At 34.2% G+C, this 22,660-nt stretch overlaps 1 protein-coding gene across 2 annotated transcripts in view; it reads left to right on the top strand.

Moving 5' to 3' along the window:
* BIRC6 (baculoviral IAP repeat containing 6) overlaps positions 1-22,660 on the top strand; it is a 152,338-nt gene that overhangs the window by 62,641 nt on the left and 67,037 nt on the right. For both annotated transcript variants that reach the window (XM_070932506.1, XM_070932505.1), the window contains exons 38-53: positions 867-1,000; positions 2,367-2,520; positions 3,009-3,125; positions 4,242-4,396; positions 5,290-5,416; positions 7,789-7,899; positions 9,449-9,582; positions 9,881-10,008; positions 12,096-12,658; positions 14,154-14,329; positions 14,931-15,027; positions 15,427-15,621; positions 18,753-18,953; positions 20,017-20,296; positions 21,435-21,691; positions 21,980-22,088. In XM_070932506.1, the coding sequence (XP_070788607.1) occupies positions 867-1,000; positions 2,367-2,520; positions 3,009-3,125; positions 4,242-4,396; positions 5,290-5,416; positions 7,789-7,899; positions 9,449-9,582; positions 9,881-10,008; positions 12,096-12,658; positions 14,154-14,329; positions 14,931-15,027; positions 15,427-15,621; positions 18,753-18,953; positions 20,017-20,296; positions 21,435-21,691; positions 21,980-22,088 (2,938 nt within the window). The remainder of the gene's footprint in view (positions 1-866; positions 1,001-2,366; positions 2,521-3,008; positions 3,126-4,241; positions 4,397-5,289; positions 5,417-7,788; positions 7,900-9,448; positions 9,583-9,880; positions 10,009-12,095; positions 12,659-14,153; positions 14,330-14,930; positions 15,028-15,426; positions 15,622-18,752; positions 18,954-20,016; positions 20,297-21,434; positions 21,692-21,979; positions 22,089-22,660) is intronic.

Below are 22,660 nucleotides of genomic sequence, written 5' to 3'. Positions count from 1 at the left end.
TCATTTTACTTTCCTCCCCCACATTTTTGTGCATAATAGAAATTCAGAACTCACATTCCAAGACTTAGTGAGTAGATAGACAAAGAATTTCTATATTCTGTTGCAAACTATAGGTAATCCTCCACCTATAACCACAAATGGGCCCAGAATTTTTGGTAGTTTTAACACTTCATTCACCAACTATGATCCTAGTTCTCCCAGTTGCACTTGTTAAGTGGAGCACCAGAGAAATGGTTCAGGCTTCCTGTGCATGCTATGGAGACAAAGGGGCCAGGGCTCCTGTACCTGAGAGGCCTAGACACTCTCTCCATCCCCACTGGGGAGAGCAATCCCTCTGCACACTGGAGGAACAGACGTCAAATCTGGCAAATACACTAGCAAATGCCATTGTTCTCACAATTTCTCCTCTCCCCACCCCCTGCCCCATGCCCAGGAGGCCTGGATCCTCTCTCTGGTGTTCAGCCGTTTTCAGAATCCCACATTCATGTAACCATGATTTACAGTGTTTTTGCCAGAAATCTGCATTTACGTCTGGTTTCCAGCAAAAAATGCCAATTGCAAACAATGTATTCAGTTAATGACCTCAGCATTCACTTAATGACCATAGATTTGATTACAACCATGGTGATTCACTTAATGGCTTGTGGAAAAATGTAAGATTGGGTCATCACATAAAAGCCCTCTTAATAACAGGCACAGCTGGCATCATTCCGGGCTCAATTATAGGTAGAAGAAAAGAACTGCCTGTATTTTTTTGTAAGCTTCTGTTTTTATTGTTGTACTTATTGTTGTAAGCTGCTCAGAGTCATGACAATGGGGTAGTCTATAAATTCAGTAAATAAATACACTGTTTGAATCACCCAAAGGTACTCCACCTCTGTCATCTTTGGAAAAAGACAAAGACATTGATCTTGAGTTATTACAAGACCTGATGGAAGTTGACATTGATCCACTAGATATCGATTTGGAAAAAGATCCTCTGGCAGCAAAAGTCTTCAAGGTATGGAACATAATGCATTTTTAAAATAGCTGCAAAACACCTATGACACCATCTTAGCTCTTTTCCAAATGAGTGTTTCTGATATTAACATGATAGAATCCTGTACAATACACAGGTATCAATACCATTTTCATTATAAACGTCTTAGGTTTGTTTTGAGATTACTTTTATATACAGGTTATATTTTCATTCTAACAAATATTCTTAAGAGTAACAAATACAAAGAACATAGCTAAAGTGTAAGTGGTATTTCTAGACATTCCCTAAAATCCTAATGATTGTAAAATGCATCATTTTAAGCATTTTTATTATTTTTGTATGTAAAGAAATGGAAGAGGGGGAAAAAAACTTATAAATATATTTTTAAAAATAATGGAGAAAAATATATTTTTTTGCTTATAACAAAAATCAGGTGTTTTAAACACATCATTAAAACTTGAACACATGGAGTAATATTATAGTACTGTTCAGTATTACATTGGTAGGACCAATTCATAACCAGAAAGTGGGCACACATTATTGATCTGAGATTGTAAATCTGAACTACAGATCAGATTCTAGACATGTCACACTACAGAGGCCACTTAAGCATTTAATTATAGTTGGATCTGTAAGTATAGATTCTTGAGATTCTTTACATTCATGTGTCACAGCGTATGATTAAAATAAACTCTGGAAGGAGGGACATTCAGAGGACTTAATGGTCATCATAGGAAACATGTCTGTGCTAGAATTTGATTTTGAGAATAATAGTAATAGATCTATTTATACATCATTGTAATTTTTGAATTTGAATTATTTGATACCCTGTTTCCCCCAAAATAAGACATCCCCTGATAATAAGCCCAATCGGGCTTTTGAGCGCATGGCAATAAGGCCAAGCGCTTATTTCAGGGTTCAAAAAAATATAAGGCAGGGTCTTATTTTTGGGAAAACACGGTAGTTTATAATTCATTTCTTTCCATTCTGGGCATATGATCATGTAAAGCAATCTTCTTCAAAGATACTTTGAATTTCAGCTCCTTTCAACGTGGCCATTTAGCAGGTGATTGGAGTGATAATACAAAATAATGGTCCAATAATGAGTTGGGAAAAAGTGATGTAAATATTAGCTGGGCCATTCCCTTTATACTGTCAAAATTATAGTTCAGTGAAAGAACATATTGATCTGAAAACTGCCAGTATAGTTGGCAGCTTATATGGCAAAAATAAAAGACTGTTGATTTCCTTATAAATATAGATCATGATGTTAGGATACAAATACTGAAGACACGATCTAGTTGAGAGTCACAGAAAAAAAGTTATAAAAAAATATTTTATTTTGAGGAATTTCAGACCATTTTTTTTTCTTTTCTATTTTATAAAGCCTATAAGTAGCACCTGGTATGATTACTGGGGTGCTGATTATGGTACATACAATTACAATCCTTATATTGGAGGTGTTGGAATTTCTGTGGCAAAACCACCAGTTACAACTGAGAAGAATGGATCACAGATTGTGAGTGTATCAGTCTCTCAAGGTAAGCTAGTTTTACTTTGCAGCCCAATTTCAGAAAATACTGTATTTGTGGTAAAAAAAAATACATGTTCTCTTTTGCACAATTTCAGTTATGCAAACTATGCTTAAAAAGTGTTTTTAGAGATAATAATTAGGAAACTCTGATCCAGTATCCTGTTAGACAAGAGGTGTACAATGTTGCATTTTTTAAAAAGTCTATTAAAGAACTGGACATTTTTCTGTTTTGGAACCATGTCTTGCTACTTAGAACAAAGATCTTTCTGACTTGATGTATTTAACTCTTTGCTCATGTTTGCACATTTTTATAATTAGTTTCTATTTTAATTCATTTTAAAAGTATTTCCAAATGTATGAATCAGTGTAAACACTTATATAAGAATAAACAAATATTTAATAATTTATTAATGTTTAATACAATATTAAAATATGTAGAGTTTTTGATGTAATTTATAAATGTGTTTATTTGATTCTGTTTGATTCTTTTCAAAGCTTTAGATGCACGTTTAGAGGTTGGATTGGAACATCAAGCAGAACTGATGCTGAAAATGATGTCTACTCTGGAAGCCGATTCCATTTTGCAGGCCCTGACCAATACATCTCCTACATGTAATTTTGCACAGTTAAACCTAAGCATCTCTGAATGTTATGGTAATCTTTCTCTTGCTATTGTAGATAGTCTGGAACTTGTAGCTGAATAGTGGTTGTATTATGTCAATTATATCTAGTAACAATTAGGTATAATTGACATAATTACATATTAAGTACACCAAGGAGTCTTGGTGGTGCAGCGGACTAAACTGCTGTTAAAGTAGCACTTAGCTGCCAGCTGCCTGCAATTACTGCAAGTTCAATTCTCACCAGGCTCAAGGTTGACTCAGCCTTCCATCCTTTCGAGGTAGGTAAAATGAGGACCCGGTTTGTGGGAGCAATAAGCTGACTTTGTATAAAATAGAACACCGTTCCGGGGGGGGGGGGGGGGGCAGATAGCCCTACTGAGCAGGTATATACAAAAGTATGAAGGCTATTGCTTAATGCATTGTAAGCCGCCCTGAGTCTCCGGAGAAGGGCGGCATATAAATCGAACTAATAAAATAAATAAATAAAATAAATATTAACTTCCCAGCATACACCTAGTTTTACAAACCCTATTAATTTCTTAGTTCATTATAAATATATTATATATATGAGAGGGCTTTTGAAGTATATTGGAGTTCCCTATTTGGGAAATCTATTTATCTTTTTAGAATGTTCTTAAGATGTTATTTCAACAAGTGTCAATTTGTCTAGCTAATATTTATCAACTTGGTGGTTATTTACAGTATATAACAATAAGCATGCAGACAAACAATAGCAAAACTTAATTAATATAGGTGTTTTCTAGAAAATAGGACATCATGCACTGGCCACGCCCACTCCCTTTTTAATGAAGGGGGGGGGAAGTTGTGATACATCACGTGATGACAATGTATCATCATGAGTTTGACACCCCTGACATAGGATATGCAAAGAATTTAAATAAATTTCCTAGCAGTATGTTTGCCAGACTAATTACAGTTTGAACTTAAGTTATTGTTACATCCATCTGTTTTTTCAAGTTATTTAATTCAGTTTGAATTCTAGGAAACTGATCACAATATTTTGGAAAAATAACACATTCAGTGACAAACACTATGTGATTCTCTTTTGTAATTAAAAATATCTTGGCTTTTCTTTTTTTGCTAGTAACTCAGTCTCCTGGTGGAACAGATGATTCTTTGCTTCGTGGTTTGCACACTTCAAATCAAAACAATCAGTTTATTATCCAGTTGTCCTCCATTCCAGTGTTAAGCACATGCTTCAATAAACTATTTTCCATGTTACAAGTCCATCATGTTCAGGTACATAATTGTTGCTGTTGGAATTTGTAGAAAGTTCATATACTGTGTTGGCATTTAGTATCAAGAAATGTACACTCGCTCAGCCCTATATTTTATTGTGTTGATGCCTAGTCTGCTGTTTGTATTTTCAAGTTGATGTTTCTAATAAAAGTATTGTGACTGTGCCATATTACTTTAATAAATATACTGTATTTGAAAATAAATTGATACGTATTTCCAGAACAGACATACATACACATAGATGAATATTATTTATGATATACTTTTGCAAATTAAACAATATATTCTAAGGCTGAGATAATTCTTATAGGTAAAGCACTAGTTAACAACAAAATATTAATAGCATAATTTTAATTAAAAGCTGTTTTTATCATTTTAAAAAATAGGCATGCATTTGTGCTCACATCACTCACATATTATACTAAAACATAATATAATACATTTTTATGTAGATTCTATATAGCCATGCACTGATGCTTTAAACTGTAGTTTCGTGGGATGAGTTTGCACATAACATTCATCCAACATATCCAGTTATAATATATATTTAAGCTGTGATTTACAGTATTACATTTTTATAATGTCCTCTTCTGGATTCTGAAATGGTTTCATTAGTATATACAATTATATTGTTAAAATAAGTACCTACCTAAGTTTTCAAGTAAGCAATGGAACCTTAGGGGAACAAATGAAATTATTAAGCTCCAATAAAACAAACAAGAATATTTTCTTGAAAAACAACAGTCAAACACAAGCAAACATTAATTTGGATGTTATGTTGCTGCTTTGACAAACTGGTTATTAATCTGCTTTTAGTAACCATACAAATTAAAATATGACAGAAATAATACAGTCTGCCTTTTGAATAACAGCTACTAATATTTGTTCTCTAGCTTGAGTCCCTACTACAGTTATGGCTCACATTAAGCCTGAATTCTGGAACTTCTGGAACTAAAGACAACTGTACTGACATTTTCTTATACAATGCCAACCGGACACCTGTCATTCCTTTAAACCAAGGTGAGCTGCATCACTGTGCACTACTGCATTGATCTAAATAAGTAGTTTTAAAAATACTGGGATTCTTCTGTATTCAGTATACTGTACTACAGGTAGTCCTTGACTTAACAACAGTTCATTCAGTGACCTTTTGAAGTTAAAATGGCACTTAAAAAGTAACTTTATGACTATTTTTCACACGACCATTGCAGCATACCCATGGTCGTGTGATCAAAATTCAGACACATGGCAACTGACTCATATTTATGACGGTTGCAGTGTCCCTGGGTCATGTGATCACCTTTTGCCACCTTCTGACAAGCAAAGCCAATGGGAAAGCAAGATTCACTTAACAACCATGTTACTAGCTTAACAACTGCAGTGATTCACTTAACAAATGTGGCAAGAAAGGTCGTAAAATGGGGCAAAACTCACTTAACAAATGTCTCGCTTATCAACAGAAATTTTGGGTTCAATTGTGATCGTAAAGTTGAGGACTACCTATATATTCAGATTGGATTTTTTGTTAGATTGTATGGTAAATTGAAGAAATATCTCCAGTTAAAATTAACTGCCAAAAAGAAAAAGATAGGAGATGGATACTTTGAGTCCTTTATATATCCTTTATTCCTTTGTATTTGAAAACCAATTCCTGAATCCACTTTTTCTTTCTACCATAAAACATATTGGAATACCTTTTTCCCACATTAAAGTATGCTTAAAAAATGAATTAAGCTTTCAACTGGAGTTAATTCTAACACTGTTTTAGGTGATCTCCATATTAGGTAGACAGCCAAAAGTCATTCTGACAGTAAAATGGTGAATACATAGAGCGATAGAGAGATAAATGGCCTTTAGGGTAAAATGTAATACACTTAAGCAATTAAGGAGTATTTAAAATGATAAAATGTGCAGATTACAGAATCAGGTTTCTTTCTCATACCTTAGATTAGTTAGCATAAGTGAATGCTTTCTCATTCTGTAGTATGTTGTCTGCTGTTGTAAACCACCCAGAGTCACTTAGGTGAGGTGGGCGGTATAGAAATTTAATAAATAAATAAATTCCTGGGTTTCTTTTATTTGAAAGAAATTCTGTATTTAACACATGTAGAATCTCCAGTCAATTGTCTTCAAAATAAACGTGGGCACTTTTAATCTCTCTGATTGCTTGTATGTCCTCAACTAATAACCGTTCATTTAGTGACTGTTCAAAGTTACAACAGCATTGAAAAAAATGACTTATGACCATTTTTCATACTTATGACCATTGCAGCATCCCCATGGTCACATAATCATCATTCATATGCTTGGCAACTGGTTCATATTTAAGACTGTTTCAGTGTCCTGGAGTCATGGGATCACCTTTTGCAACCTTCTGACAAGCAAAGTGAATGGGAAAGTCTGATTCACTTAACAACTATGTTACTAATTTAACGACTGCAGTGATTCACTTAACAACTGTAACAAGAAAGGTTGTAAAATGGGGCAAAACTCAATAATTGTCTCGCTTAGCAACATAAAATTTGGCCTCAATTGTGGTCATAACTTGAGGACTACCTATGTATGTATGTATGTATGTATGTATGTATGTATGTATATACACACACATACATACACACACTTATATTTCATATATCTAGACTGCTCATCTCCCCCAAAGATTTGGTGCCTACTTTCTTCCATTTTTCTATCTCTGGGGGCTGCACAATATACAGGTACATAAGCTTGAGGGTTAGGAATATATTACTATCCCCTTTTATTAGTCTGTAAAGAAAAAGAGCAATAATACTTATCCTAGGGTCAGTTGGCTAATTTGGTCATTAATATGCCGTATGCTCATTATCTAAATAAGACAACAAATGCTGCTTCATATATCATCAAATTCTTGCATGGATGTCCAACACTGAATTTTTTTTAATGTTGGAAATTGCTTGATTTCTGCATGCATATCTTGACATATTCTAAACACACTGACAACATGTGAAATGATGCCAGGTAGTATGCCTGTAGACAGTCTGTGACAGCAACTCTGTTAATTGCTGTGGATACAGAAATAAGACCTCTACCAATAAGTCTTGGTCTTCGTTTCAACAGAGAGGAAACAATGAAACCAAAGCAAAACCAGAATTTTACTTTTTTATCTTGAATGCTGATGAAATTAAAACAGTTTTTCCTGGCTCACTCTTCCAGTTTCATGCATGTTATTCCTAAATTACATACGTAGTTTATTTATTAGCTTGGGAGATCCAAAGACTAAAGACTCTGGCATAATGATTTTTTTTTCCTTATCTAAAAAAATGATCAGTTCCCTTTTCAAATAATTCAACAATAATACCAAAAACTGCAGCTTATGGTTGTGATATGCTATTTTTGATTTCTTTGGTTTTTTTCAGCGTCAGTAACTAGCTTCCTGACAGTCTTGGCATGGTATCCTAATACCTTGCTGCGAACATGGTGCCTTGTACTTCACAGCCTAACTCTCATGACAAACATGCAGTTCAATTGTAAGTTCAAGTTAAGTTTGAAATGTAGTTATCGTTTTATAAAATAGGATATTTTAAAAATTGTTTTGCCTAAAAGTAGTGGACACCAAAAATTGATGCCTCATTTTAATCAGTGTATTTGTTAAAATATCAGCATAAAATAAGAACCTCTTATATTAATTCAGTGTATGGAACATGGGGAATTACTGATCAAATGAATCTAGATTTCAATTCACAACATATGCTTTGTGTAGACCAGGGCTGTCAAACTCCCAGCCTGCAGACTGGATGCGTCATGCGCTGGCCACATCCGGTTTAGCAAAGGGTAAAAAAGTTCCAATACGTCACATGACGTCACCGTGACAACATTAGTTTGACACCCTGGTGTAGACCATATCAACTCCATAAGTTTATACTGAATAGTGGATAGCAATGACTGGATAGGGAATATCTCCATTAGCAGCAGTATACCTGAAAATAGTTTTCATGCATCCAGCACTTAATTTTTAAAAATCTGTTCTTAAAAAGCAAATTGAAAAATTGACATACCTGAAAGAAAAGATCAATTTCTAAATGCATTTATTAGGACTGTATGACTGTTTGGGGTTCAAAACAGTTGTTCTACCCTAAGCAAAAAATGTTCCCATACGGTTCTAGTCTGAAATGTATTGACTTTGCAATAATTCTGTTTTAAATTCAGATTGAGTCCAAACACTTAAGAAAGGGCTGGGACACTTCCAATGAAGTCAGAACAGCTGTCTCCAGCCCAAAATACAGATTATGGATTTGAAACAAAGTATTTCTGAGAATTCAAAACATTTTTAATTTGATACATTTTGCAGATCACTTACATTTATTAGCATAGGCTGCATAAGCATTCTTAGCAAGTGAAAACTGGATGGATATAGATTCCTGTTTGTGTGGTATGGTCACCTACACAGAAAAGGAAGACAATGTTAAAGTGGAATAGTCATATGCATCCTTAGGTGCTACTGTGTCTTCTGATATTTGTGTGTTTTGTGACTATGTCCAACCAAATACTTTGTTAAAGACTTACCGTACTCATAGTAGCCATTTTGTGAGAATATCTAAGCATCCATGATCTGCTTTCCAAATTCTGTTAGCCCCAAAGATGCATTATTTATTCCCAGTTTTGATAATCTTGATAAATAATCTTGATAAACACAGCTGTTGCTTTCCTACATGTATTTCCCCCATACAGCTTGGCTGCTTGAAACTGGTGGTCCTTCTTTTGTTTTGAAAGTGGCAGATGGAGCTATGAAAGAGATCCGGTAGTTTATGACTAAGTATTTAATACATTCACCAAGGCAACTAGAGACTAGGGTCTCTTTTAAATAACAGAATGAAATCCCTACTTTGTTAAATGAAGACATTTAGGAATGTCTTCAGGTACTGCCTAGAACATGCAAATTAATTCTGATAGTTAGAAAGGAATGTATTTTAAAATTCAGAATTTCAGAATGCTGTATATATAGAATGAACATTTCAGAGTCATATAGTCAGGTACTATAATTTAAGATGAAGAACCAACCTCTTATTTGTTTTACAGCTGGTTCTAGTAGTGCCATTACATCTCAGGAAAGTACTGCCCAGCTATTGGTATCAGATCCTAATCTTATTCATATTTTAGTGAAGTTTCTTTCTGGAACAAATCCCCATGGAACAAATCAACATAGTCCACAGGTAATATTTTTCATTCATATTAATTTTGTTTGCTGATTTGGTTTATATACTATCTTTATTTTTGTATTATTCGGGTAGTCAGTTGGAAGCATGTATGTTAATATTTTAAGAGAAATAATATAAGTATTCAAACCTACCAATTAACATTGCAGTTTTAAATGTGAATATGTAGATCTCTCTTTCCTTGAAATCAGAATGGAATGCAATTTTAATCACATTAAATAGTTTAATCACAAACTATTTCAGACAGTGTAGTTATTCAGAATATAATGCAAATATTTCTTTAAATCTCTTTCAGGTTGGCCCAACAGCCACCCAAGCTATGCAAGAATTCCTTACTCGTTTACAAGTGCATCTTTCTTCAGCATGCCCTCAGATGTTCAGTGAATTTTTATTAAAGTTGATACATATTCTTTCAATTGAGAGGTAATGTTTATTATAAATACCAAAATTTATAGTTTTGGACTATAGAAACATTGCATATGTTTATTTTTAGAATTTGTCAATTTTCAGCAAATGGATATTAAATTACCATGTTTCTGACTTGTTAAACATATTAAAACTATTCCTGGAAACAGGAATTGAGGAGAAAAAAACAGTTTTATCTGAATTCATAATTAAACAATAAACCCTAACCATAATTATTTTGGACCATGCAAAATAAAACTGAAAGCCGTCAGCATGAAATTCTGTTGGCAAGCCAAGAGAATGATTAAAATAAAATAAAAAAATCCAACAGGAGCAATACATGTAAACAATAAAGACGGTATCTAAGATCATGGAAGTTATTTAGTGATGCATTGTTCTTTGAAGTTTACAATAAAAATGAGCAGTGGTTCAGAAAATGAATCAGAAACTAGGTGTATGCAAACAAAGGAAAGGGCTACTTTATGAACCATATTGGCTCAGGCACCCCTGCTTTACAGAGTGCCCTTTAGTTTGGTGGGCTTGTTTCCCCAATCCCTAGTTACAATAATACTAAGATCCTATCAACATTGCTGTTCTTTGAATCATTTGAAGCAGCTGGGGTGGGGAGGGTAAGCTTTTCATCAAGTGTAATGATGGCCAACATTTTGGGCTTAGTGAGTTCTATTAACTGCCACAGAACTCTTCCCAGCTCCCATAAGGAGCTATTCAAAAGTATCAAAGGCCTTCAAAAATATTATGATACAAAGAAACAAAAGAAGAAAGTAATTTGAAGGAACGTATTTATAAGACAAAGTGGAATCTTCAGAGAATTAGGATAAGTCCAAGGCTTTTACCACTAGCCATCACCATCATGTTTTTATATTTTAGATTGAGGGTAATTACAGCAAGAAAGATTAATGTAGCACATTCAGACTAAGGAATTAGACTAAAGACACAGCATGAATTTGTTAAGGAAGACAGAATTTACCACGGTTAATGTATTTACAAATTGATGGGATGGTACAAAGTGACCTTAAGAAAGAAAGACGTGACTCTGAGAAAGATTACAGGATTTGAAACACTTAGAATCAAGAGAAACTATTGGAATGTATTTATAAATAGTTGTTGAAATATGACACAGAGACAGAATAAAGTAAACATTTCTCATTGAAGTGAATGCAAAACGTTAAAGAAGTAATTACAGCAGCAAAGTGGAAAAATTAATAAAATCCATTCCAACCTATAATTTAGGGAAAAATTGGTATAAAATGTGTTATAGAAGATATATACTGTAGGTAACTCCATCATTGATTAACTAGGTGGACAAATTATATAGTAAGTGCTGGAAATGCCATAGTCAAAAAGGAACATTATATCATGTGATGGTAATGCAAAAAACAAAAATCTCAGAAGTATTAGAAATGAATCAAGCGTTAAGAATTTTTAAAAAGTAAATTTGAATAAAACCACAAGTATTTTTATTAACAATATTTTTTAAAATATAAATAAAAAGCATTACGATTTATTCAAATAGTAACAACACAATGTTAAAAATGGCAAAAGGTTGGTAAAATGAAAATTTGATGATGATACAAGATTGGGAGACCAAAATTGAAGAATATGAACAATGGGAAAACTGACAATATACAGTATTATTCATAAAAAGTTTATGTAAGCAGGAATGGTTCATTTATATATGACGTGCTACACAGCAAGACAAAATTATGCACTTGGAATATGTTTTCTAGAAGAAAAAAATTAAAAGATTAATTAAAAATAATTGATGAAATGATTGTTGCTTAAAATATAAGCAACAATCTCCAATGTTTAATGTTCAACATAAATCATAAATATTTAAATAATGGTTAATGGTTGAAAAATGGGAAAAAAGAGGAAGAGTGTGTTACTGAAACCTGTTTGTACTATTTTCTCTTATGTTTCATTCCTTATTTTTTTTTTATTTTTGTGTCTTCTGATATTTATTTTTATTTCTATGCGAGTTTTTGGCTAGGCTTATATAACAAAATATGCAGTATGTATACTTGCATGTATTTTGATTTTCATCAGCCGAAATAACTCCAATTTTCATTTCCCTTTATTTCTAGGGGTGCTTTCCAGACGGGCCAGGGTCCTCTGGATGCACAAGTGAAGCTTTTGGAATTTACCCTTGAGCAGAATTTTGAAGTCGTTTCAGTGAGCACCATTTCTGCTGTCATTGAATCCATCACATTTCTAGTGCACCATTACATTACGTGTACCGATAAAGTGATGTCTCGTAGTGGTTCTGATAGTTCAGTGGGCGCTCGAGCATGTTTTGGAGGCCTCTTTGCTAATATCATCCGGCCAGGGGATGCCAAAGCAGTCTGTGGAGAGATGACGAGGGATCAGCTCATGTTTGATTTGCTCAAGTTGGTCAATATCCTGGTTCAGCTGCCTCTTTCAAGCAACAGAGAGTATAGTGCTCGGGCTCAGGTGGCTAGCAGCACCATGGACAGTGTCTCCGATGAAGAAAAGGTTTCTGGTGGAAAAGATAGCAATGGAAACAGTGGGAATACTCAAGGCTCCACTGTCTATGTAGCTGACCTAGTCTTAGCAAACCAACAAATTATGAGCCAGATTCTGTCTGCTTTGGGCCAGTGTAACAGCAGTGCTATGGCAATGATCATTGGTAGGTATTTTAATTATGCATTTATATAATTTCTGTATCCTGCTTAACCATCTCAAAAGATCAGAGCAGCTTGTATGCAATTCTTAGGTAATCTATAATTCTGCCTGCTGTCGTTCAGTTACACCAGTATTTAAATAAGTTGGCGCTAGAATTTTTGTTTGTAAGAATACTCTGTATTTCAAATATTTTTATATAACCTGAATGAATGAATGATTGGTCATGTGCGATCAAGACATTTTTGACTCCTAACAACTACACAGACGGATAAAATGGAATAAGCTCAGATAATAGGACACATGTTTTTTATCCCTGAATTATTATGGGTAACACAGTATATTTTTCAGCAAACTAACAAAAGAATTGGAAATAACACAAATAAAAATCTCAGTGTTAAACCCTATTCTTCCCACATACCAATCAATCTCAAATTTTCCTTTAAAATTTATTTTTAAAAATGGAGAATGGTGTGCAATAATTGTAAAATATCCATACCAAATTAGAAATATTATATAAATAATAGAATAAAATGCAGCAAAATAAATGTATTTAAGGAAAATCAAAACAATTGAAACAGAAAAAGAAACTGAATAACATTTCCTTTAAAATGCTTTAGCAAACGTATATATTTATTCATTAGGTACACATTCCACTTTTCCTCCAAAAACTCAAAATGGCATATGTAGCATTTCATCCTTCAATTTATATCCACAATAACAACTTTGCTGCTACCTGTGAAGTAACTTGAGCTGACCAGCCCAAAGTCACTAAGGGAACCTCCATGGTTTCTAGTCAATTTGAATGTATTTCCCTATTCCTAATCTACCAGTTTAATCACCATACCATATTGTCTCTTAATTTGGCACTGGAAAGAGTGCAGAGTTTGTAGCAGTCAAACATTCTTGTAAACATTCTAGACTTGTTTTACTATATAAAGTGTCATTGATTTCTATGAAATACATACACACACAAACACACACACTATAGAGAGAGAAAATTCAGTTTCCATCCATACTAAATCAAAGTACTTAGTACGTAACTGACTCAGAATATGATGTCTTAATATGTGAATGGGTATGTTTGTCTCAGTAGTCTGTAATGCTTGTGCATTTTCAGAAAGTAGTTCAAGAAGATAGCTTTTGAGGGGGGAAGGTCCCACTCTCATAACAGTGTGAAGAACATAAAATGATCTACTATTATTGCTATTTTATATTATATTATATTGCCCATTGAACCCTCAAAAATGCACTGAAAATGACATTATAAATCAGCTTTTGCATTTCTGTTTTGTCATTAACATGCATAATAGTGAAATATGAGTATGCTAAACTTACTGTCTTGTATGCTATTTGTCCTTCAATAAGAAACATGAGCTGATAATTTTATAGTACTTTTTTGGAAAGGTTGAAAGATCATCCTGAATTAAATGGATAATGCTATCTTAAATAGTTCACTGTTTCCTAGTGCCTTCAGATTTATACAATTCTTTATATCCTAGGGGCCAGTGGTTTACATCTTACAAAACATGAGAATTTTCATGGAGGATTGGATGCCATATCAGTTGGAGATGGATTATTTACTATACTAACAACACTCAGTAAAAAAGCTACAACGGTGCAAGTGATGCTTCAGCCAATTCTTACCTATATGGCCTGTGGATATATGGGGAGACAAGTAAGTGTTCAAAGAATTACCTTGTAATTGATTTCTTATCCTCTCTCTCCCTCTGCTGAAGACTTTGGGAAGTTGTTTGGACTGCTGATTACAGCCTTTTTTGTGTTATAAACTTGAACTGAATTAAATAGGGATCCACTGAAGAAAAGAAGCAATGAATGTTTAATCTAAATCTGGTCAGTTGACTTAGTTGCTCTTGTAGTTCTTTTCAGTAAGTTCTTTTTTTCAGCCCAGCTATTAAACATGGAGGACTCCTTTAAACTACACTGAGATGAAAATGTTAACTCATATTTTACTCATATAAGCTGTAGACATTATTCTTTGCAATAGGTATAATGGGCATTGGCAGATTTGTTTCACTGTTCTTCAGTTAACTTCAAACTGAATTTTAGTTTCAGAAAAAAAGTTGTTCAGATATTGTGAGAATTGTGTTATTTCATTTATTTTAATTGTTTAAAATAAAAACAGAAAAAAACATAGAAAAATGATCTAGTAGATCATTGTTCCTCTGTAGCATGAAGCCAACTTATATGGTTAACTTATCAATTGATTATGTACATCTAGGTAAATGGTTTTTTTTTTTTTTTTTTGTTTCCACTAGGGTTCTCTTGCCACTTGCCAGTTGTCTGAACCCTTGCTATGGTTCATTTTAAGAGTGCTGGATACCAGTGAGGCACTGAAAGCTTTTCATGATATGGGTAAGGATCTTCTTTTCCATTTTCTATAAATATACTGAAATTACAATCAAAGCAATCAAAATTTCAATCCAAACAGGTTTGTACATGAGCTAAAAGGTTCCTTGTGTCCCTACCCAGCCTTCCCAATTTGTGTACTTCAGACTGCACTTTTGCTCTAAGAGTTTTTGATTATTAAGAGAACAGGAAAAAGGAAGGGACCACGTGAGGGGAAATAGTTGCAAAATGGCTGGTCTCAAATATGGTTTAAATTCTGATCAAAGAATTTTGAATATCCTCTCTTTGTATAGGCATAATTTTTTCCAGATTTTTAATAAACTGTTCTCGGCTTTTTGTCAAAACTGGTTAAATTGTAACCGATCATATTGTTATTCTCTTTCTGTTATTGACTTTTTTTCTTAGGAGGTGTTCAGCTCATTTGCAATAACATGGTGACCAGTACCAGAGCCATTGTAAACACAGCGAGAAGCATGGTTTCAACTATTATGAAATTCTTAGACTCTGGCCCTAGCAAGGCAACAGATGGTACTTTGAAAGCAAGAGTACTAGCCTCTGAGCCTGATAATGCAGAAGGGATCCACAATTTTGCACCATTGGGTAAGTTACGTATCCCTATATTTGGTATTATTTTGAAACACAGTAGAATAGAATGTGTTGACAGGTTTTGAGGAAAACTCAGATTTTGCAAAATAATATTAAATTACTAGAGAAAACAGAATGGGGGCTGCAGCCAAGAAATTAAAAGATGCTTGCTCCTGGGGAGGAAAGCTATGGCAAATCTAGACAGCATTCTAAAGAGCAGAGACATCACCCTGCCAAAAAAAGTGCATATAGTCAAGGCTATGGTTTTCCCAGTTGCAATGTATGGCTGTGAAAGTTGGACTATAACAAAGGCTGAGCGTCAAAGAATTGAAGCATTTGAACTATGGTGCTGGAGAAGATTCCATTGAGTCCCTTGGACTGCAAGGTGATCAAACCAGTCAGTCCTAGAAGAGATCAACCCTGACTGCTCTTTAGAAGGCCAGATCCTGAAGATGAAACTCAAATACTTTGGCCAGCTAATGAGAAGGAAGGACTCACTGGAGAAGAGCCTAATGCTGGGAAAGATTGAGGGCAAAAGAGGAAGGGGACGACAGAGAATGAGATGGCTGGATGGAGTCACTGAAGCAGTAGGCGTGAGCTTAGATGGACTCTGGGGGATGGTAGAGGACAGGAAGGCCTAGAGGAACGTTGTCCATGGGGTCGCAGTGGGTTGGACACGACTTTGCAACTAACAACAACAACAAGAGAAAACAGAAGGAATAATATTTGGTACAATAGGTACAAAATGTTACATTAGTATAGAAAGGAGGACTATGCAGGGAGTCATGATCATTTCAGGTATCATGAAATAGGTTGTCTGAAATTTTGAACAAGAATGTTCGCCACAAAATTTTGCTATATATCACAGTTCTAAAATTTGTAAGAACTGTACAGAATTGTTAAAGGTATATATTATCTAGCCTTTGGCTAAGATTTGATATAACAGAATAACAAATTTGGCAGGGACTTTGGAGGTCTTCTAGTCCAACCCCCTGCGCAAGCAGGAAACCCTGATCATACCAATCTCTTACACAAAGAAAAATACGGAGAGATTTACATTGTAACCGTTTCACCATTAAATTTGATTTACATATGTTTTAGTCATGTTTAATAAGTGTTACTTTTAGAGCTTCAGTTGTATAGCAGCTCAGATAAGAACATGATTTAAAGTCATTGCATTTAACCATAGCTTTTTTGAATTAAAATCACTAGATGTTCCTTGTTTCATTGTAACTAAAAGAAAATTTAAACACTTTAGCGTTTTTTAAAGATTTCGCTTCTCACAGTGACCAAAACTCCCATTATGCTTTTTAGTTCAGAAACTTTAGATGTGATAATCATTAGCAAAAATCTTATCTTTGCAAATACTTTTGGAACATTTTTTTAAAAAACTGTTTAGTATCTCCCCACCACCAACACCACTGTAAAAGCCTTTCCAGAGAGTTGTAGTTCAAATTTATATTAAGTGTTTTTGATTGTTTAATGTATCTTTAAATATGAGAGCAGACCATGTAATTAGATGCTCTATCTTCCCCTGAGATAACAAATATTTCTCTGACAGTATGAAGCATGACTGAAAACTAAGAACTTCTATTTAGGCCAATCACAATTTATAAACATTTGTATTAAGTTTCTGTCTTTTTTACTCTCTCTGTGGGAAATATATAAAAATTGTCTGTTGTTATGAGGAATGCATCTACTATTGTGGCAATTTCTGTCAACTAGTAAGGGCAAAGATCATGTGACATATTTTTGTCCTAGACTTGTTCCGGGTGGATTTCATTTAAATCAAGTTGATTTAAATCACTAGTAAAATGGCTTGATTTAAATCAACTTGATTTAAATCATAATTTTTAAAGAGCAACTGTCATCTCTGTCCTGCAATAGCTCCTCCTCTGACCTGCTGTTGACTCACCAACCATCCCAATATTGCAGAATATACAGTCTCATGCTACATAACTAAGCTCCATTTCATGCTGAATAAACTAAATTATTAATGTATCTTAAATAGAAAACTATCTTTAGATAGATTTTTAGTCCAGAAACATTTTATTAAGATAAATTTGATAAAAATAAAAAAAAAATCCAATTTAAATTTAAAAAATCCAATTTAAATTTTTAAAAAATGTTTTTTTAAAAAATATCGATTTTTATCCACTCTGGGCTTGATTCCAGGGAACTTCAAATCTTCCTTACCTTTCACCGAAGACAGCATTTTTTTCAATAGCTATCCTCTATAATACTTCCTTTCTCCGGAATGGCCAGAAAATCAAGTTTACACTTTCTTATTTGTTCAGGCAGTCAGTTCCACAGACAATTACTTCCAGCAGAAACAAGATGGGAGATACTTAACTTGTTAGACACTTTGTGGGCCTATATATTCTGCCCAAAGACCATTATCAATTACATTTCTTATATCTGATAGATGGTCTTATGACAGCCCTCCTTTCTAAAGTAATGGGAGGGCTTTTTCTTAGAGACCTGGGTGAAAGATGCCAGGAGAGCTTACTTGAAGAGTGTCATTGTTTACAGGCTTTCTCTATACAGTATATCAGTTTTGCATAGAGATCACCCTTCAAAATTAAATTTTAAAGTCTCCTTCTTTACAATAGAGGTGGGTCACTCTTTCTCTAATCGTTCATCAGTTACCATTTCATTCATTCTGGAGAATAGAGTATAGAGAATTATCCATTCTCATTCTTGCTGCCTGATTAGATTAACAGTGTATCTTTCTACTATGCATACACTCAAACTCAGCCACAGTCAGTACTTGGAAGGATACAATGTAAATGCACAAAGCCTAAAGTAAAGATCTAAATTACATTATCTCTGCCAATCTACGCAATAAAGTTAAGCCTTATGATGCCTTTTTCACACCAAGTCAGAAGGAACCTTCACATGAACTGTGTAGCATTATCATTTTAATGGAAGTGAAATACTCAGTGATTGACAGCACACGTATAATATTTATTTGTTCTAGTTGCATATAAAGAACAGTGAGTAAAATATATTTAGCCACAAATGGAGTTCAACTGCTTGCCCATGGGCAACACAGATACTAATATTTTCTTTTCTCTTTTGGCTTTTTGATCATTTGCAAGTTTATCTGGCATATTTTTTAAATTAATGGCAATTATTTATTGAAGGCTCAATTACGTCAAGTAGTCCTACAGCCCAGCCTGCTGAAGTATTGCTACAGGCAACTCCACCACATCGAAGGGCTCGATCTGCCGCTTGGTCTTACATCTTTCTACCTGAGGAAGCCTGGTGTGACCTTACAATTCATCTCCCTGCTGCAGTGTTGCTAAAAGAAATACATATTCAGCCACATCTTGCCTCTCTTGCAAGTAGGTATCTTCACAATACCTCAGTTGTTGTTGTACAGTAAGGAAAGTCTTTTGAAGTGGTATTACTGCGAGAAAATAAGAGTGCTGTTAACACTATCTGATTCTAAGTTCCATCTTAAAGATCTTAAAACATGCTGGGTCTGTACAAATAATGTACAGTTTTAAATCTATTGTAAAATTCAAACTTTGAAGAAAGGATCTGTCTTAAAAGAACTGACAAAGTTCTAGAAGCTAAAGTGGACAACTTTCAAAACTCTTACATTTATTATCAACATTATATAGAGTGTGGAAAACAAATAAATTAAAAGTCATAAGATAAAAAGAAACATAGCTATAAATAGTTCACATCAAAACTATTCACCATACAGTACTTGTCCACACCTTTCTGTCCTCCAAGCCATCCATGCTTCTGCTATATTTATGCACTATACTGTTTTAAATGTAAGTTTGTGATCTTTTCTTAATTTAGTTAAGAAAGAGATTTTAAGATCTCCAAGTTTCTCTTGGAGAGAGAAACTCCTTACATTTAATAACTTCATTCTTTGTTGTATCTTTTTTAATTTGACCTATACATACCAGCTATTTCTCTATTTGTTTTGAGTAACCTAAAAGCTATCTTATTTGGCCCTCCCTCTCGTTATAGTTTTACCTACTTCCTCATTTTGAGAACTTGCAGACATTAATAGCAGCCATTTGTTTCGGATAATCTCAATACTTGTTTTTTACAAAGCTTAATATTTTAGGATTATAATTCCCTCTACCCTTTGTTAGTTCCATAACCAACTGTTCCAGGTGCTATGAGTGTGTGCAGACATATGCCACAAGATTTCATGGCTTTACTTATGCAACAGCATATAGGCTTATATATCACCCTATAGTCCTTTGCAGCACTCTCTGAGTGGGTTGTATATTGCCCCAACAATCTGGGTCTTTATTTTACTGAACTTGGAAGGCTATTGCCATTCCATATGTTTGTATTTATTTTATGTTTTAAAGTAATGAAATTGATTTCTGTAAATTTTGTTCTATATATAAATATATGTGAACTTTTCTATCTCTACAGCATGCCCTTCTTCAGTGTCTGTTGAAATAAGTGCAGATGGGGTGAACATGTTACCTTTGTCAACACCTGTTATCACAAGTGGTCTTACCTACATAAAAATACAGCTTGTGAAAGCTGAAGTTGCCTCAGCTGTGTGTCTTCGCCTTCATCGCCCACGGGATGCTAGCACATTAGGACTATCTCAGATTAAACTACTTGGACTCACTGCCTTTGGTAACACTTCGTCTGCAACAGTCAATAATCCATTCCTTCCTTCTGAAGACCAGGTATCTAAAACAAGGTATGTTTTATCAGTAGAGATATCAGATTAATTCATTTTTTCCTATGTGAAACAGTTTTGTTATATTATAAGACTTAATGGATATTATTATTCATACTGTCCCTCCAGCAAACCTCAGGCTTAGCAGGGGAGGGGGAGTTGTGTGGAGATATGCCGACTCACATTTCTCTAAATATCATTCCAAGTATGACAGTCGGGCTTGAAAATAGACTTCCAGTTGCAGTTCTTATACAGATTGCACCTGTTTCTGTAATGATATTTGAGAAAGATTTTTGGAGACAGAGCAAAGAGACTCTGCCTAGGGAATAAACAGATAAGAGACTGCATAGCCCACAACTTGATAAGTGGGTAGGGCAAGATGCTGAGAAGAGACCCTCCCTAATTTCTCAGGCAATAACAAAGATGGTGGGAGAAGTGTATTTTCAAGTTTGCAAGATTCTGTTAATGTAGTTTTATAATGAAGAAATAGCTTATCTGATCAATCTCCTTTCTGGTCTTCCTAGTGAGTCTGACAGTCCCCTATGGCGACTAGACTTCAACAAACATTTGAATTTCTTTGAAGTTTGTTGGCTTAATATATAAGCCTTTAATGGTTATTGCCCCTCCTTTTATACCTTTGTTCATTTTCTGAAATCTATATCTTTTCCGCTAATTAGATTTGGGAAATAACTGTAAATAATTCTTTTCTGTTCGGGAAGCATTGGATTATAAATTTAGGCCTCACAGACAATTTGGAAGTCATGAAGAATCAATTTTCTGACAAGCAAGTCCAGAGGAGGTTTTTTTTTACACTCTGTACTTTTAAAATTTGGATTTTGAAGTTTCATATCATTCTCATTGTAACTCATACCGAGTTGGCCTATAACATAAACAACCCTAGCCTGTAATTTTGATCTGAGGAGCTGTGAATAGGGTTAACCCTAATTTCTGAATTTGAAGTCTACATATCTCAACAGAAGGGTTTTCTTTCAAAATAAATACTACATTCTTTTCTTTTCTTTTTTTTTTAATAAATTGGATAAACCTGCAAGGGGGGGGGACAGTACTTTCAATTTTGCACTCCCAACTTACATAATAATTAAGTTTTGTGTTGAAGTCAAGGTGGAATCGGTTTTAATTGTGCTTCTGTCTTTTCCAGCATTGGATGGTTAAGGCTGCTGCATCATTGCCTCACTCACATAAGTGATTTAGAAGGAATGATGGCTAGTGCTGCAGCACCTACTGCCAACCTGTTGCAGACATGTGCTGCTCTCCTGATGTCACCATACTGTGGCATGCATTCTCCAAATATTGAGGCAGTGCTTGTAAAAATTGGACTTCAGTCCACTAAAATAGGCCTCAAGCTAATTGACATTCTTTTAAGAAATTGTTCTGCCTCTGGAAGTGACCCTACAGGTAAGAGAATAGTTTGATCTCTTTATAGTTTTAAGCTTGGTGAGATTTCTGCTCACAAAAAGGAAGTTGTATTAGTAGATTATCATGCATTTAGATATAGTGAGAATTGAAAATGTGTCTTGATTTTTCCAATTTGGTAGCTATATTTTCAAACTGTAATTACAAGTAGAAACTTGGGAAAATGTGTTTTTTTTCTTGATTAAAAACTATTAAAATATCTTGGCAGACCAGTGAATTATATGTGTATTGTCCTTAGTAATTTTTTTAAACTTTTGTTTATATGAGAAGATTTGAATAGCCCCTTACTTTTTGGAAGATTAAATGGCCTGTCTTCTGACTCCACAATTGACATTCTCTATCAGCTTGGGACAACTCAGGACCCTGGAACAAAAGAAAGGTACCGTATAATAAATTTGGCATTTGGGAATTAGAACAAAATTTGCTTTTACTCAGCAGTACAGATAGCATCCTCCTTTTTGATTTTGAGTTTCTTGTTGTAAAGTATACTAAAATCCCAAATGTTAGGAGTGGATAAACTCTGTGAGGGCAACCTGTATGTGTGAATCACTGAACATAAAGACAAGATATAAAAGCCAGAGCAAATTAATTTTAGACATTTGTGATATTGTTTGATTGTTGTGAGATGCCCAGAGTCATTGAAAGTCAGGCACCTTACAAGTTTAATAAATTGTGGTTGGTTACATAATCAGCCAGATGTTTAGACTGGATTTGACATGTTTATCTACCTATGAAGTCTTCCCCAAAAACCTAGAATAGGCAGATACTGTTATTGAATCGTTTTGAAATCATTTTCAGTTTGAGATTATTTTTAGCTTGTGTGCTGGTTTAAAATTTGTTTTTCTCCTACATTCATATTCACATTTTCTCAAAATTTTTACAGTATTGTTACTATGTATTATTGTAGTGCTGTTGTGGGTTTTTGGTGTTTTGGTTTTTTTTCTATCTGTG

The sequence above is a fragment of the Pituophis catenifer genome, unplaced genomic scaffold (assembly GCF_029215685.1).
Source record: "Pituophis catenifer annectens isolate HBS135680 unplaced genomic scaffold, rPitCat1.0.hap2 SCAF_1, whole genome shotgun sequence".
Taxonomy (NCBI): Eukaryota; Metazoa; Chordata; class Lepidosauria; order Squamata; family Colubridae; genus Pituophis; species Pituophis catenifer.
The sequence above is the reverse complement of the archived record's forward strand: the minus strand, read 5'-3'. Positions and strand labels throughout refer to the sequence as shown.